The sequence below is a fragment of the Peromyscus eremicus genome, chromosome 3 (genome assembly GCF_949786415.1).
Source record: "Peromyscus eremicus chromosome 3, PerEre_H2_v1, whole genome shotgun sequence".
NCBI lineage: Eukaryota > Metazoa > Chordata > Mammalia > Rodentia > Cricetidae > Peromyscus > Peromyscus eremicus.
The window spans coordinates 85375329-85390563 of record NC_081418.1 but is presented as its reverse complement, the minus strand read 5'-3'; the positions used below and the strand labels follow the sequence as shown (position 1 = coordinate 85390563).

Genomic DNA, 15235 nt, shown 5'->3' with positions numbered 1-15235 from the left:
AGCACCAGTGTCTAGTGTCTGCCTGTGGTCAGCGGTCACTCCTTCACTGTTGACAGATGTCTTCCGAAACTTGCTATTCTCACCCAGCTGCCTCTTAACAACACTCCTGATAACCTTCTGTAGACCCTAAGCTCGTCCCAAGCACTACCGTGAGACCCTGCACATTGAACCGGACATGCAGGGCTGCTCATCCTGTCCTTAAAGACTCCAGAACTACCAGCCAAAACCAAGAAGCCAGCAGGAAAATTGCCATCATAAAGTTGGTGTTTGCCTCTGTGAAGATACAACGTTGTCTTTTCAATTTTTTTTTTTTTTTTCAGTTTCTCTGGGTAGCCCTGGCTGCCCTGGAACTCACTCTGTAGACAAGGCTGGCTCAAACTCACAGAGATCCATCTGCCTCTGCCTCCCGAGTGCTGGGATTAAAGAGGTGTGCACACCACTCCCTGACCTTGGTTTTGCTTTTTTGTCTTCATGATTTCACAGCTGTTTGCTGCACAAGACCTTGTGTTTGACTCACATTCTCTGAGAAGAATGAGGCTTCTAGAAGTTCACTTGAAGAGTGCATATTAATCTGTGTCCAATGAGACAGCAGTTCAAGTATTTTCTGTCTAGCAACAGTACTGAAAATAAAATTTGAAGACAGAAATTAAAGCTAACTCAGAAACTAGCTGCATCTACAGAATTTAGATTATTCGGCCTGCTCTTTTTCACTTTAGAGGATAATGTGTCGCAGGAGCTGTTTATACAGCTCCTGTATAGTTTTTGGTACATAAAATTCAATATTAAAACTACCTTAGCTGTTTGACCAGGTAGCTTTTTTGACCTCATTCTGGCCATGTTCCAGGTCTAGAACCTAGAAGAAAGTTCTTGACTTTCAGCACACACAAAATTCACTGTATAGCCCAGGCTAGCCTCAAACTCCCGTCTTCTTGCCTTAGCCTCCTAAGAGTTAGGATTGCAGTCATGTACTATCATGCCTCGTTTATACCTGTTGCTTTATATTTGAGTATCTTTTTTAGGGTTATCAGGCCTCATGGAGTTGGAACATTTATATTCTAAACTAAAGGTGCTATTTTAAGCTGCTTACAGTTTAGAAATTCCTAACTAGCAAGAGCTCCAGTGTTTTGTTGTTGTTATTGTTGTTTCTTCTTTTCATAAACTACTCAAGCTTTCCTTAACTTTGGAGTTATGATGAATCGAGTGGTGTTCGACATGTCCGTAGAATGTTTCACCCTGGTCGGGGCTTAGGAGGTCCTCGTGCTCGTCGATCAAACATGCACTTTACTAGCAGTTCTACTGGGGGACTCTCGTCTTCGCAGAGTTCATACTCTCCAAGCAGTAGGGAAGCCATGGATCCTATAGCTGGTAAGTTTGTTTCCACTTCGTAATGGCAAGGGCAAGGGTTTCGTGTTTCGGGTGGTCTGTGTTTTACTTTAGCATCCGGCCCTGTGCTTGCATTCCTCCAAATCTCCAAATCTATAGAAGTCTGACATTTGTAAATGGACAGTGTAAAGGAGTCCATGTGCTACTGCATCTCTCTAAGGCGTTAGGGGAGAAGAAGGGCTTTAGGGAAGATTTCAGAGTGGAGAAGGCCTTCAGAACGCCATGATTCCATCTCAAGGACTAAGGAACTCAGTTGGCCCTTCTGGGGAGGAAGGTAGGGATGGATGCGCATGCTGGTTTGAGAACTGTGTTGTTGTAGAATGTACTGAAGGATGATGTTACAACAACATGAGCAGCTGCACTAAAACAGGAGTATGGGTTGTAATAGACCAGAGTCCAGCGCTCCAGGTGGGGAGGACCGGCCTAGCAGAGCACTGCCCAGTAATCTGGAAGAGCAGTATCCAAAGATACTAGAGAGAAGGAAGAAGTGAGAATATAAGGCCACGCTTAGAAATGCTCCGGACTCTGGGATTTCATCCTGCTAATTCCTCGGATTAAATGATCAGAGATGAATAAATGTTGATGTCAGGGTGCCAGGCCCTGTTCTGAAAGCTGGAAATAGAGTAAACAGTAGGCTTGACCCTGCCTTCATGCTGCTTCTGTTAAGAGGGCTTGGTTATGATCCCACCTGTAGGTGGGTCTTCAGTCTAAATAAGAAGTATAGGTGTACTTTATGGAATAATTTTCTCGGATGTTGTGCCTGAGCGGGCATAGTTGTATGTAGGTATGTGGTGTTGTTGGTCCGTGGGGAACGAGTATGTTGTGTGAGCCTCTCCGTCCACAGCACTTGGTTTTCCTGAGTTGATTGACGGTCTGCATTTCCATTGGCAGAGCTGTTGTCTCAGTTGTCAGGAGTGAGACGTTCTGCAGGAGGACAGCTTAACTCTTCAGGACCTTCCGCTTCTCAGTTGCAACAATTGCAGATGCAGCTGCAGCTCGAGCGGCAGCATGCGCAGGCAGCACGTCAGCAACTGGAGACAGCTCGCAATGCAAGCCGGCGCACTAACACAAGCAGCGTCACCACTACAATCACCCAGTCCACGGCCACAGCCAACACGGCCAACACGGAGAACAGCCAGCAGGCTCTCCAGAACTCCCAGTTCCTTTTAACAAGGTAGGGTGCTTTCCTGACGCCGGCCAGGCTAGTGAGCATTGCCTTTTGTGTGTGTGACTACATCCACTTCAGAACTCTGCTTTTAATCGGACCGTTACAACTAACTTACAGCCCTCCAGTCAAAACCACGTAGTTCGTGTTCCCCCAGGAACATGAGAAACTATTGTTTCAGATAAAGTAAAGATGTTGGTTTTGTGTTCACAAGGTATAGATTGTCATTGAAAATATTTTCCTTTCCTACATTACACATAACACTTAAAACAGTATCATTTCATTTATATGTTCTTTATCAGCTAAATTTCTTTCATAATTAATGTTATTTCTGATTTTCCGTTAGTGTGCTGAGATGTGTTAGAAAGGACAAAAGAGAGTTTAGAGATGGCTCAGTGGGTAGAACGCTTGCTGCATCAGCCTGAGAACCTGAGTTGATCCCCAGCATCCATAAAGTAGCATGTTTCTGTTATCCCAGCCCTGAGAGGTAGAAACAAGAGGATGGGGGGGGGGGGGCACTCACTGATGAGGCGTGAATTCTAATTGGCCTTAATAATAAAGAGTCAGATATCAGGGTAAATGCTGAAAAATCAGAGAAGCCAAGGCCCTGGCCAAAGTCACCTTACCTCCAAGACTTCTCAGACCAAAGAAGGGTGAGCTCTGTCTCCGCTCCACCTTATCACTTCCTCTCTCTGCCTAGCCATATCACTTCTTATCTGTTGTCTATACAGCTCTCCAGACCTCTATGGTTAGCTAATAGCTAGCTCCACCCTTAGATCTTCAGGCAAGCTTTCTTTGTTAGAGCACCAACACAGTATCACCACACACTGACCACCAGGCTGGCCAGTTGGTGAGCTCCAGATCTCATGAGAAAGTGCGTCTTGAAAAGTAAGACAGAGAGCAGTAGAGACGCGCAGTGCCAACCTCCGGCCTCACAGACTGAACCGGTGCACGGGTGTCCACCACACGCACAGATACATACAAGAACAAAAACTTCCATACTATGGAGATTTGCTTTCATGAGTTTCCAAAGTTAGTACCCAAATTAAATTCTTAAGATTAGTACTCCAAATTAACTTTATAAAATGGCTTACCACGCTGTCAGTGATACTCAGTTCTCCTGGCTGAAGTTCTCACGTGCCGCTAAAGCTGCAGCTGAGGGTGGGATGCAGTGTGTTAGAGTCTTGCCCAGCACGGTCACTGGTGCAGCCTGTAATGCCAGCACTCAGGAAGGCCAAGGCCAAGGCTCTCCTCCCACACTGGGAGTTCACGTCCAGCCTGGGACACGTGAGACACTTTCGGAGGGCTAGAGAGGTGCTTAGAGAGCCCTGCTGCTCTTTTTGAGGACTTGGGTATAAATCTTTTTACAGAATGGGAGCATGAAAGTGAGTATATGGAATACAACACTGGCGGGGGGGGGGGGGGGGGGGGGGGGGGCTGGAGGCAGGAAGATAAGGAGTTCAAGGTCATCCTCAGCTATCTGATGAGTTCGAGGACCACCTTTGACTGCCTGAGAATCCAGTCTGTAAACTATAATTTGTACGGTGCTTCTCGGGGACCTGAGAGGAGACAGCTGTAATTTCTACTTACTCTTTCTTTGTTTTTGTTTTTTTTTTTTTTAAAGATTTGTTTATTGCCGGGCGGTGGTGGCACACGCCTTTAATCCCAGCACTCGGGAGGCAGAGCCAGGCGGATCTCTGTGAGTTCGAGGCCAGCCTGGACTACCAAGTGAGTTCCAGGAGAGGCGCAAAGCTACACAGAGAAACCCTGTCTCGAAAAACCAAAAAAAAAAAAAAAAAGATTTGTTTATTTATTATGTATACAGTGTTCTGTCTGCATGTATGCCTGCAGGCCAGAAGAGGGCACCAGATCTCATTACAGATGGTTGTGAGCCACCATGTGGTTGCTGGGAATTGAACTCAGGACCTCTGGAAGAGCAGTCAGTGCTCTTAACCACTGAGCCATCTCTCCAGCTCAAAATGTATTTCCATCCTTTTTTTTTTTTTTTTTTTTTTCGAGACAGGGTTTCTCTGTGTAGCTTTGCACCTTTTCCTTGAACTTACTTGGTAGTCCAGGCTGGCCTCGAACTCACAGAGATCCGCGGGGCTCTGCCTCCCGAGTGCTGGGATTAAAGGCGTGCGCCACCACCGCCCGGCTCTACTTACTCTTTCATCTCACACTGAGCTCTCCGTGCGGTAGTTCATGGGCATAGGTAGGAACACTGTGTAGGCATAGAATGAAAAGGGACCCTTGGTTTAGAGCCCCAACTTTGCTACTTAATACATTTAGCCCTTCAACGGACCACTTGCTGTCTTCAAACTTCAGTTTTGTCGTCCGGGTTCCCCCAGGAATCTCCTGTTTGTAAGAGGATTTTTAAAATACTGATCATTGTCATTTATTGTGGATTTAAGGAGACATTTTGCAGAGAGGTATGTCTTTGCAGAGGCCTTCCCTTTTTCTTTTTTTTTTTCTTTTTTTTTTTTTTTTTTTTTTTTGCCTATCCTGGAGCTTGCTCTGTAGACCAGGCTGGCCTTGAACTCACAGAGATCCCCCTGGCTCTGCCTCCCAAGTGCTGGGATTAAAGGTGTGTGCTACTGCCGCCCAGCCCAGTTTGAAGATCTTAAGCTTCTTTTCGGGTCTCAAACAAAACTAACCCATCGAAACATTGAGCCTTTGTGCCATATTTTATCTGCCCCTCAAGAATTAGGCATTTTTAGCTACTTCCCTTAAAGTTAGAACAGTATTGAGTTTGAATCTTAACAGCAGGGGAAGCTTTCTCTTGATGGCTCCAGTTCATCTGATACTATGTTACAGATGGACTTCTAGATCCCTGTCCACATTGACCAAAGGCCTTTGCCAAAGCTGAGCACACAGCAAACAGTCATCCGCTATCACTTGGAGAGTTGGGTTGGGAATGTGTAGCCATTACTCAGGCTCCAGTCTGTCAGTACTCCCTGTGACATTCTTAAAGTACTCTTAACCACGAGTTCCCTTTCAGTGTGGTTTTCGTGGCGCTTGAGTAACTGACTACCCCCACGTACTTGCCCCTTGGAGTTCTCTAGTTTAGCTCTTCCCTTATCTGAGCCACAGAGCTCACTATGCCCTGGTGCTTTTCAACTGAGACTTTGAGCAAGTTAGCTAATCTCTGCTTGAGTTTCCTCTTCCTGTGAATGGTAAGTCTCAACCGCTGGGCACAGAAGGATGCCCACAGAACAGTCAGGTCTGCTGTCATCACAGCATGCGCTTCCTCTGTGATTCGGGGGCCCTGGCCAGACAGCAGGAGCAGCTGCCAGGTGGATACTCTCGCCCTCACTGCCCGATGCCCTCTGGTTTGCTCCTCTCCTGAGCCAATGCTACAGCTGCCTGCTTTGCCTGTCACTAAAATGGAGAAAGAGAAGATCCGTGCTGACACGAAGCAGATTTTCCCCTAGTTGTTGGGTTTTTTGTTTGTTTTTGTTTTTCGAAACAGGGTTTCTCTGTGTAACAGCTCTGGCTGTATTGGAACTCGCTTTGTAGACCAGGCTGACCTCGAACTCATAGAGATCTGGTTGCCTCCCTGATTGCTGGGATTAAAGGCATGTGGTTTTGCCTAGCTGGTTTTGTTTTTTAATGGAAGAACTTGACCCATTTTAACAAGTTGATAAGAAGTAATAATAGGTAATAAGTATAATTTTCAACTTTTTTTTTTGCCTCCCAAGTGCTGAGATTGAAGGAGTTCGACACCACACCTGGCTGAATTTTCAAATTTTAACATCTGACCAGGTTCTGTGGGGATGACCCTTGGTTTCCCAGCCAGCCATTGACTGTCATATCTGTGTTTCCTACTCTAGTAGGAAAATGACATGATGGGCAGATGAGGTAGCATAGCAAATCCAGTAGTCTCTGAGTTCAGTCCCCAAAATCCATGTAAGGGTGGAAGGAGAGAACTAACCCCGCAAAGTTGGCCTGAATTCATGCATTCACCATGGCGTGCACACATTTAAAAAGAGAAAGACAGTTGTGGTGGCATAAGCCTTCACTGCAGCACTGGAGAGGCAAAGGTGGATGGGTCTCTAAGAGTTCAAGGCCCCTTTTCTTGACCTGCGTAGCCGGTTGCCAGCCGCCCAGTAAGACCTGACAGGAAAAATGTGGAGAAGAAGAAAAAGAAAATGCATGGTGTGTGCCTTTGCGTTTTTGTGCACACCTGTATTTCAGTGAAGTGAAGTGGGAGAGAGAAGAGTCTGAAGTGGTTTAGGATGCAGTTTTTCAGCTGCACGTTCTGGTTACCGTGGATTGGTTCTGTGAGCAGGGTCACGGCTGTGTGCACTGCACTCTCCACAGCTGAAATTCTGACTGGGGACATCACCTCTTCCCAAGAATAGTCTGTTAGCAATGGCTTTGTTCAGGTGTTTAGAGAGCTTTTCTCCAGAGGAAGCACAGGTTTTGTTTCTGTATTTGCTTGTTTGTTTTGTTTTGTGTGTTTGTGTGTTTGTTTGTTTTCATCTCATTGAATCTATTGAACTCAGGTTTGCACCCCAGGAACATGACTTCTACAGTGTGGGGATTTATCTGCACGTAACTGAGATCCTGATGCCACCAACCGGAACGTGTGCTTGTCCCATGCAGACCGTAGCAGTTGGCCTTGCCGTGCATTAGTCAGTGACTTTTTACCCATGCCGTCTTTTCTTTCTTACTCTACAGGTTGAATGATCCCAAAATGTCTGAAGCAGAGCGCCAGTCCATGGAAAGCGAGCGTGCAGACCGCAGCCTGTTTGTCCAGGAGCTCCTTCTGTCCACATTAGTGCGTGAAGAGAGCTCGTCCTCAGATGAGGATGATCGGGGGGAGATGGCAGATTTTGGTGCTATGGGCTGTGTAGATATTATGCCTTTAGATGTTGCTTTAGAAACCCTAAATTTAAAAGAGAGTAATAAAGGAAATGAGCCTCCACCACCTCCTCTTTGATGACCTCCCCACTCGCAGACAATGTCCTCTGTGCTGTATTTGCCAATGAAAGTGGACAACAGCTATCCCGGGTTTGTTTGGTGATTGTAATTTCAGGTCTGTCACTCTTGTTACATTGTGTACATTCAAAAGGAAGAGAGAAAATATATATGATAATCATTTCCACTTAACTAATTTTTACTTCTAGCAGGTAAATGTAGGTAGCAGTGCAGGGTGATCTCTGCTTCCTGTACCTTGACATGCAAAAGGCTCTCCTAATACTCCACATTCAAACTGAAGAGGAAAATTGAGATCTCTAATGAAGCTGCTGTGTGTATTTATGAATATTAATGAATAAAAACTGCTTGGATGGTTTACCTAACTACTGCATGAGGTTTTTTGCAGCGTGCATGAGTTTCAGTGACCTTGTTATTTAAGAAAAATTAAATACAAGGAGTAAAACTTTAAAAATAAAATTAAAAAAAATAAAAATAAAATACAAAGCCCAAAGCTTTTCCAACATTATTCAATGGTTACAGGGCAGAGTAGCTTTTGAATAATGTCTGCCTGACTCACCCGTTTCCGTGTGCCTCCTATGCACAAAGCCAGCTCTGCAGTGGGACCTGGGGGTCCTAGCCAGGTGGGTCCCTCCGCTGTGTGACTGTCCTTCGCCCTCTTCACCACCTTGCTCCTGCGGAGCCGGCCTGTCTAGTTCCTCATCAGTAGAAGAAGACACACCGGGGAAGGCGGATCTGCTGCAGGGGATCTCTGTGCCCTTTAAACAAATCTTGTTTGTGTTGTTGGAAGTTTTTCCTTTTTGTGGTTGTTTAAATTTTTTTGATTGTTAAATATGTTCATTCAGGTGTAGATGAATTTCATTTATTCGCTGTTCAGCAAAGTTAACCTGAATTATGTTGTCTTGTTTTTAAGAATCTCACATTCTCAATCATACTTTGCGTTATTTATGTATTTGTAGTTTGCTGAGACAGATCAATATCAGGGGAGCCCCTGAGGATTTGCCTTCCCAGATTTTGTCAACCAAATTCTTAATGCTATTTTGAGCACCTTTATTTTATTGGGGGTTTCTTCCTGGCATAAAAAGTAAAGTCTTTTAATTGAATCATGCCACCTATATGCCTATATTATTAATCCTATATGTAAAAAAAAATTAAAAAGTAGAGCCTTCTTGGGTCGTTAGGGGGTTTGGAGGATGGGTGCTTTTTGTTTGCTTCAGTTTTTCACACTAGCTCCAAGAAGGGGCAGTGGGTCTGGGGATGGGGCAGTTTTTGGAATGTAAACTTAGGACTTTGAAAAAAAGGTGCACAGCTTCTGATAAATTTCTAACTAGACTTAACGTAATCATGTCTGGCTCCAGTCCTCTTCCCTGTGAGCCCTTCTCTCTGTTTGCTCTCCTCTCTCTCCACCATCCTGTCCTTTCCTCTCTGTTTCCTCATGACAAGCATACAGACTTGAACCCCCCGGGTGTTCTCAAGAACTGTGAAGTCCATGTTCATCCAAATGTACCAAAAACAGAAGTCACCTTACATGTCTACAAAACTGTTGCTTCTCCTCGGAAACGTCAGACTCCACCAACTCCAGATACAGTAGCTGTTTCGTTGGTCTCTGTGATGGAAATGTTTTAAAGGGAACGCCTTTCACTGGGCTTCTGGTTATACTAGAAGTCAGGTCTGGTAGGGATTTTTCTTTTTTAATCGGTTGTTGAGAAGTTTCAGAAGTCATTTGCCAGCTGTGGTCATTTCAGACACATCTGCACATAACTCACACATTTCAATAAAGCGTTTTCAAGACTGTTGGCCACTTGAATTTCTTTGGTGTTGAATTAACCTAATTATTATTCAGATTTTTTTTTTTACGTCTCTAATGCAGTATTTTTTGCTTTTTGTGCTAAACGTGGAGATGCTGGTTTTGTGTGAATGTATAACTTTGGATGTGAGAAAGTAGCTGCAATTATGTACTTACCCTTTTCTGCACAAATTCTGGGAAAACCTAAAATCCTCCATTTTCAACGTGGTTTTAGGGAACAGCTATAAGTCTTTTCAGGGCAGTTTAATTTAGAAGATGGATTTAACCCTTCAGAAGGCCTAGAAGTTCGTTAAGAGTCCATCTCATGTAGAATATTGTATATTAATTATTTTTATCAGCTATTTTACAAATACCTCACCTCATCCTGTATGTAACCAATAATAATGTATTATTTTAGGGTAGAAAGACACAGATTATCAATATAAAATATATTTAAGCCCTTGGAATTCTTGTGTCCTTTTTCTTTAGTTCCCGAGTCATCATATTATTGGATGTACTTCACTGAACAGGTTGCATCATTTCTGCAGGGAAGGACCAATCCCGATTTGAGAGCTCTTCGCTGTGGAGTTTGGAGTGTCCATGAGATCAATGTAGTCCTACAGTTCTTGCCTTCACTTCCTGTTTGGAACTAATTGTGCTCAAGATGTTCTAGAAGGAGCTTGAGTTCATCATTTGTAGAAACCAAAACTATGTAGACTTCAGAGTGTGTCTGTGGTGTCCTTGTGCCTTTGTGGTTTGCAGGGTGGAGTGTGGAGTGCACTAAGACTCCCACTTCACCCTGGACGCCACCACCCTGTGAAGGGACCCTGTGGGCAACCATAGGGAACGACAGAACTCTTCTCACGGTTTCGGTTCTTTCATTGACTTTTCCTAAAACTGTTCAACTCCACCATAGGACAAGTAGAAACAGTGGACTTCTTTGTTCATGGCCACAATCAGAAGATGACATTTTGTGTGGAATCTAGTGTATTTTGGTGACATTGCTATTTTGCTTCACTTTCATTGGCAGAATTAGAGCCTAGACTTGCTAAACCAGATAGTCTGGTGGTGGTTGGTTGGTTTTGGATTAGTTGGATTGTTTCTGTTTCTTTGTTGGTGTGTACTTTGTTTTGTTTTGTTAGGAGCTAGGGTTAGATGTAGCCCAGGCTGGCCTCCAACCCACAAAGTAGTGGTGGACTTTGAGCTCCTAATCTTGTCTACTTCCTGAGTGCTGGGATTAGTCATGCACAACCACAAAGTAGTGGGGATTTTGTTTTGTTTTTTAGAAGTTTTCTCTGTGTAGACCAGGCTGGCCTCCAAAGTAAGAGATCTGCTTGCCTTTGTCTCCACCTCCTGAATGCTGGGATTAAAGGTGTGCACCACCACACCTGGCTAAAGTCATGGGTTCTTCTGTGCTGTAGCAAATACCCGAGACCTCCAAATATAGTTTGGGATGGCTTGTGTCTTCTCAGCCCTTCATTTTTCTCTCTTGACATTTTTTTGAGTATAGTGTTTTCATTAGTACCCAGTAGGTGTTTAAGGTCACCAAGCCTCTTGTGTCTTCTGATCTGGGGGCTCCATCTTCAGACAAAGGAAGAGTCGAGTTCTCTGCCTAAGTCCTAGCTCGCGTTCCCAGGAGAACGCTGGACCCGGCAGCAGAGTCCACTGCCTGTGCGGTATTTCATTGCTGCTGAGAAAAGCACAGACATCACGGTCCTACTTAGAACAGGAAATGTAAGGCGGATGGGGACTGGGTGGCAGAGCTAGAAGAGGGTAAAATGGAGAAGGGAGTGGTGGTAGATAATGTTGGAGATTGGAGTCTGGGGACTTAGGGAGTGGGATCCCTGCAACGGAAGGGCCTCACTTGTAAAGATGTCACCTGTGATTGGCATCTGATGTTCAGCTCTGCAGCTCAGCTGGGCATTAACGCATCCCGAGCATGATGGAGAACATCAGCCTTAATAGTTCCTAAACAGATATATCCACTCTATACAGGGAAAACCTAATAGTGATGCCAACTAATGCAACCTATTGGGGCTTTTCTTACAACCATAATTTGGGGGACACATACATTAATTCCATGTGCAATTTCTTCTTGAAACTTTCACCCTAGACTGGTTTTAACAAAACAAATCCTGCCTGAGCCACCACATACACTCACCTTGTTTCGTTTTTTTGAGACAGGCCCTCCCAAAGTAAGTTGGGCTCACTCAGCCACCCAATTGCTGAGATCACAGCATACACTATACCCCACTTGGAAAAATGGTTAATGCTTGCAGAGGGTAATGGTTGTACCTGCTCTTCGTAGCTCAGCCTCATGCTCATGGGAGACGTGGGGCATGTATGAACCAGCTCAAACAGCAAGCAGCCTTGTGTCCAGTTGAGTGGGGAGAAGTTAGGGTGGAACACAAGACCGCAGCCACACTTGGAAGACTCTCCAGTTACACGTGGCAGTCTGAAACTGGCATTGAACATAGCCCCGTTGAGTCACTGTGGTCCAGCGCCCTCTTCTGGTGGCTTTTCTGTTTGCTTTGAGAACAGTGTAAGAAGATCTGATTTCATTTTGTATGTTGGCTGCAGACATGCTAAGTGCCCTTCTTTGTCCTGAAGCTTGGGTCCCTCTTAGTTCTAAAGCCTATCTTCCTGTCAGTCCACAGCTCAGTTGCTCTTTAAGGAACCCTGCTGCAGACAGATGTGATGCTGCAGTGGTGTAGATCACTGGTTCACCACTTAGTGTGAGGGAGAGCCTAGACTTCAGCACCAAGTAACAAATATTGTGATGTTTTTTGCCTCTTCAACTTCATCAGCAAATTCAGATTTCAAAGAAGATCTAGCCAGGCATGGTGGCTCATGCCTTCAATCACAGTGCCCAAGGCAGAGGCTGGCCTGGTCTACGTAGTTGAAGGCAGGTCAGGGCCACATAGTGAGGCCCTGTTAGGTGATGAAACTTTTTAATGATCTGCCTCCCAGAAAGGCCTCTGAACATCAGGTATCTGGGTGGATAGTGGCTGGATTGGCTTTCTTAAAACTTTACAGCAACAGTTTGTTTGGAAGGATCCATGGAGTCTGATTTTGTGTCCCAGTGGCTCCTGGCTATGCAGATGGTGGGCAAGTGTTCTATGTGCCTGATTAGAAGCCCACGCTTAGTCATCTGCACATAATTGGGGGTTGCTTCCTTCAGGCCTGGATGGTGGTTTTTCTCTTCTAAGAGATCCTTCTGGTCACCAGGAGCCTAGTCTCCAGACTTTCCTTAGCAGGCAATGGCATGACTCCCCTGTGTACAGAATCCACCCTTAACCATTCACACTCCCATCATTCATGTCCTAGACAGTGGGGGTGCGTGGGAGATAGAGTTCTGTGTACTGCCGACAGCAGCCTGAACCACTCCAGTGGAGCCTTTGCTCTAGCTGAAGTCAAGTTTGTTTTGGTTTTTGTTGTTTTGGTTTTCTGGTGGGTTTGTTGTTGTTGTTGTTGTTGTTGTGGTTGGTTGGTTGATTTTTTGTTTTTGTTTTTTGTTTTTTTCTTCAAAACAGGGTTTCTCTTTGTGGCTGTTCTGGATCTGTAGACCAGGCTGGCCTCGAACTCAGAGATCTGCCTGCCTCTGCCTCCCGAGTGATGGGATTAAAGGCGTGCCCAGCGATTGGTTGGTTTTGTTTTGTTTCTCTGAGCCCTGGCTGTCCTGGAACTCTTCCCTGTAGACCAGCCTGACCTCCGCTGGGATACACGTGGCCTGTGCTGGGATTAAAGCCATGTGCCACCACCACCTGGCTAAAGTTGAGATTCTTGACATCAACACAAAGAATCTTAGGACAAACCCATGTGAAGCAAAGTTGGAGTTTATTAAGAGTTCAACAGGTTTAAGGACAAGGGTTTACAGGTACTGGGGGGGGGGGGGAAGGGCGGGGCACGTGCAGGTATAGGTGTGAGCCGCTCAACCAATCCAAGCATTGTCACACTTGGAGATCTGTGAAAGAGCCTTAGATGTGATATTGGTGCCTCTTAAGTTATGTCTCTAGGGTTACTAAAGAATCCACTCCCAATTTTTATATATGATGGTCGTTCTAAAGGTGCCTTTGATAGATTAGAGACTGATAAAACCAGAAGTCACAAGAGGGCTAAGACGTGTCTTTTCAATGGTTTTTCAAGACAAAGTTTCTCTTATGTAGCCCTGGCTGTCCTGGAACTCACTCTGTAGACCAGGTTAACCTCGAACTCAGAGATCTGCCTGACTCTGTCTCCTGAGCGCTACGATTAAAGTCATGTGCCACCACCGCCTGGCTTATGACATGTCTTTTACTGTAAATGAACTTCTTGTGACATTCCTAGGAAATTACAGGTTCACAGCTGGGAAAGGAGAGGGCTGCCCTCTTCACAGTGCTTAGGCCTTACAGTGCTATTGTAGCACACTGTTTTGTAACGTGTAAAAGGAACGTTGTCAGTGTGTCCTGACCTGTGTAGGCCTGGCTGGCCTGCCAGATTCCAATGGTAGTGATTGGACCCCAGCCTCACATATGAGAAAATGGGACCGTGTGACGGTGAGATGGAGCTGCCACACACGATGGGTCCATCCATGCAGGTGGGGTTTCATTCTGAGACAGTCTCCTGTATCCTAGGCTGGCTCGAACTTACTGTGTGACCCAAAGATGACCTAGAATTCCTGGTCCTCCCTCCACCTCCTGAGTGCACCACAGTGCTACATGCCGGCTTTATGTGGTGCTCGGGTTAAAACCCAGAGCTTCAGGCATGCTGGGCAAGCACCCTACCAGCTGAGCTACATCCCCACCCCATCCGTCACATTCCCACCTGTGACTGTCCCGGACCTCGGAGTTTTCTTGAAGCAGGTTTCTCCCAGAGGTCTTCCTAATGTGGAAGTGGACTGGGCCGAGGAAGAAGTATGCCTGTCCCTGGGAAGAAAGTGAGGACATGCGGGTTCTTAAACCTGTCACGTGAGTGTCTGGCCAGTGCTGCCTGTGAGAGCCCTCAGGAAGGCAATATATCTTCATTGACAAGGGCCCCGTTTCAGTTTTTGTTGTGATTTTTTTTTGAAACACAGTCTTACAGTGTAGCAGAGTAGGGGTTCCCTTATATGTTTCAGAAGAGGGGGGGTAGGTACCTGGCCCCATAGTTGATGAGAAGTCCATAGCATGGGCTTGTTTGTAGTTGAGCTGTTTCTGATTCCTAGGGGAAGGGGAGGGTCTTGCATTTTGAGGAAGGAATGTGTGACCTTGAACGTGTGGGGACGTGGAGAAGAATGGCCCGTGTAGTTCAAGTGTATCCATCACATAAGGTGTGTCACCAGTAGCCCCCATACCTTATGTCTGGGAGTCGGAGCCTGAACACAGAATCAGCCCTGGAGGAGGAAGAAGGCACAGCTGTGGAAGGCCGGGGCCCAAGCAATAAACAGTGTGAGTTCTAGCAGTGTGATTTCCCATGTGTTCACCATTCTACGGCGAGCTTGTGGACTGCTCATCGGATTGGCCCACATCCCACCTCACAGACTCCCTAGGGTCCTTGTCCAGCAGCAACCTTGGGGCCAGTCTCTCCTTTCACACAGCTGTTTTAAGTTGCCCTCAGCCTGTGGAACCTCGGACAGAGGTGGGCTGGGTTGAATGATGACTCCACTAATCCTACAATTTCTAGAACAGTATAGCGAATAATTGCCTTCCACAGCCTAGTGCACTGTTGGAAGGGGAATGCTGTCACCATAATTACAGCCATTTGGGGCAGAATTCTAGGCACCATTTGGCAAAGTACTCAGCATTTAGATCCATATAAATCCTGTGGCCAGGTGTAACAGGTGGTGCTCAAGATGGAATTCAGCTGGAGAGGTTATGGAGCATGATGATGACGTCAACACAAAAATGTGATCCTCAGCTGGGCAGTGGTGACGCACGCCTTTAATCCCAGCACTGAGGAGGTAGAGGCAGGCGGATCTCTGAGTCCAAGCCAGCTTGGTCTACAAG

The 15235-nt window shown here is 45.8% G+C and overlaps 1 protein-coding gene across 1 annotated transcript in view; it reads left to right on the top strand.

The window, feature by feature from the left end:
• Positions 1–7851, top strand: part of Kcmf1 (potassium channel modulatory factor 1) — a 67730-nt gene extending 59879 nt beyond the window's left edge. The window contains exons 5-7 of the mRNA XM_059258002.1: positions 1191–1365; positions 2275–2557; positions 7229–7851. Of these exons, the coding sequence (XP_059113985.1) occupies positions 1191–1365; positions 2275–2557; positions 7229–7490 (720 nt within the window). The 3' untranslated portion in view covers positions 7491–7851. The remainder of the gene's footprint in view (positions 1–1190; positions 1366–2274; positions 2558–7228) is intronic.
• The last annotated feature ends 7384 nt before the right edge of the window (positions 7852–15235 follow it).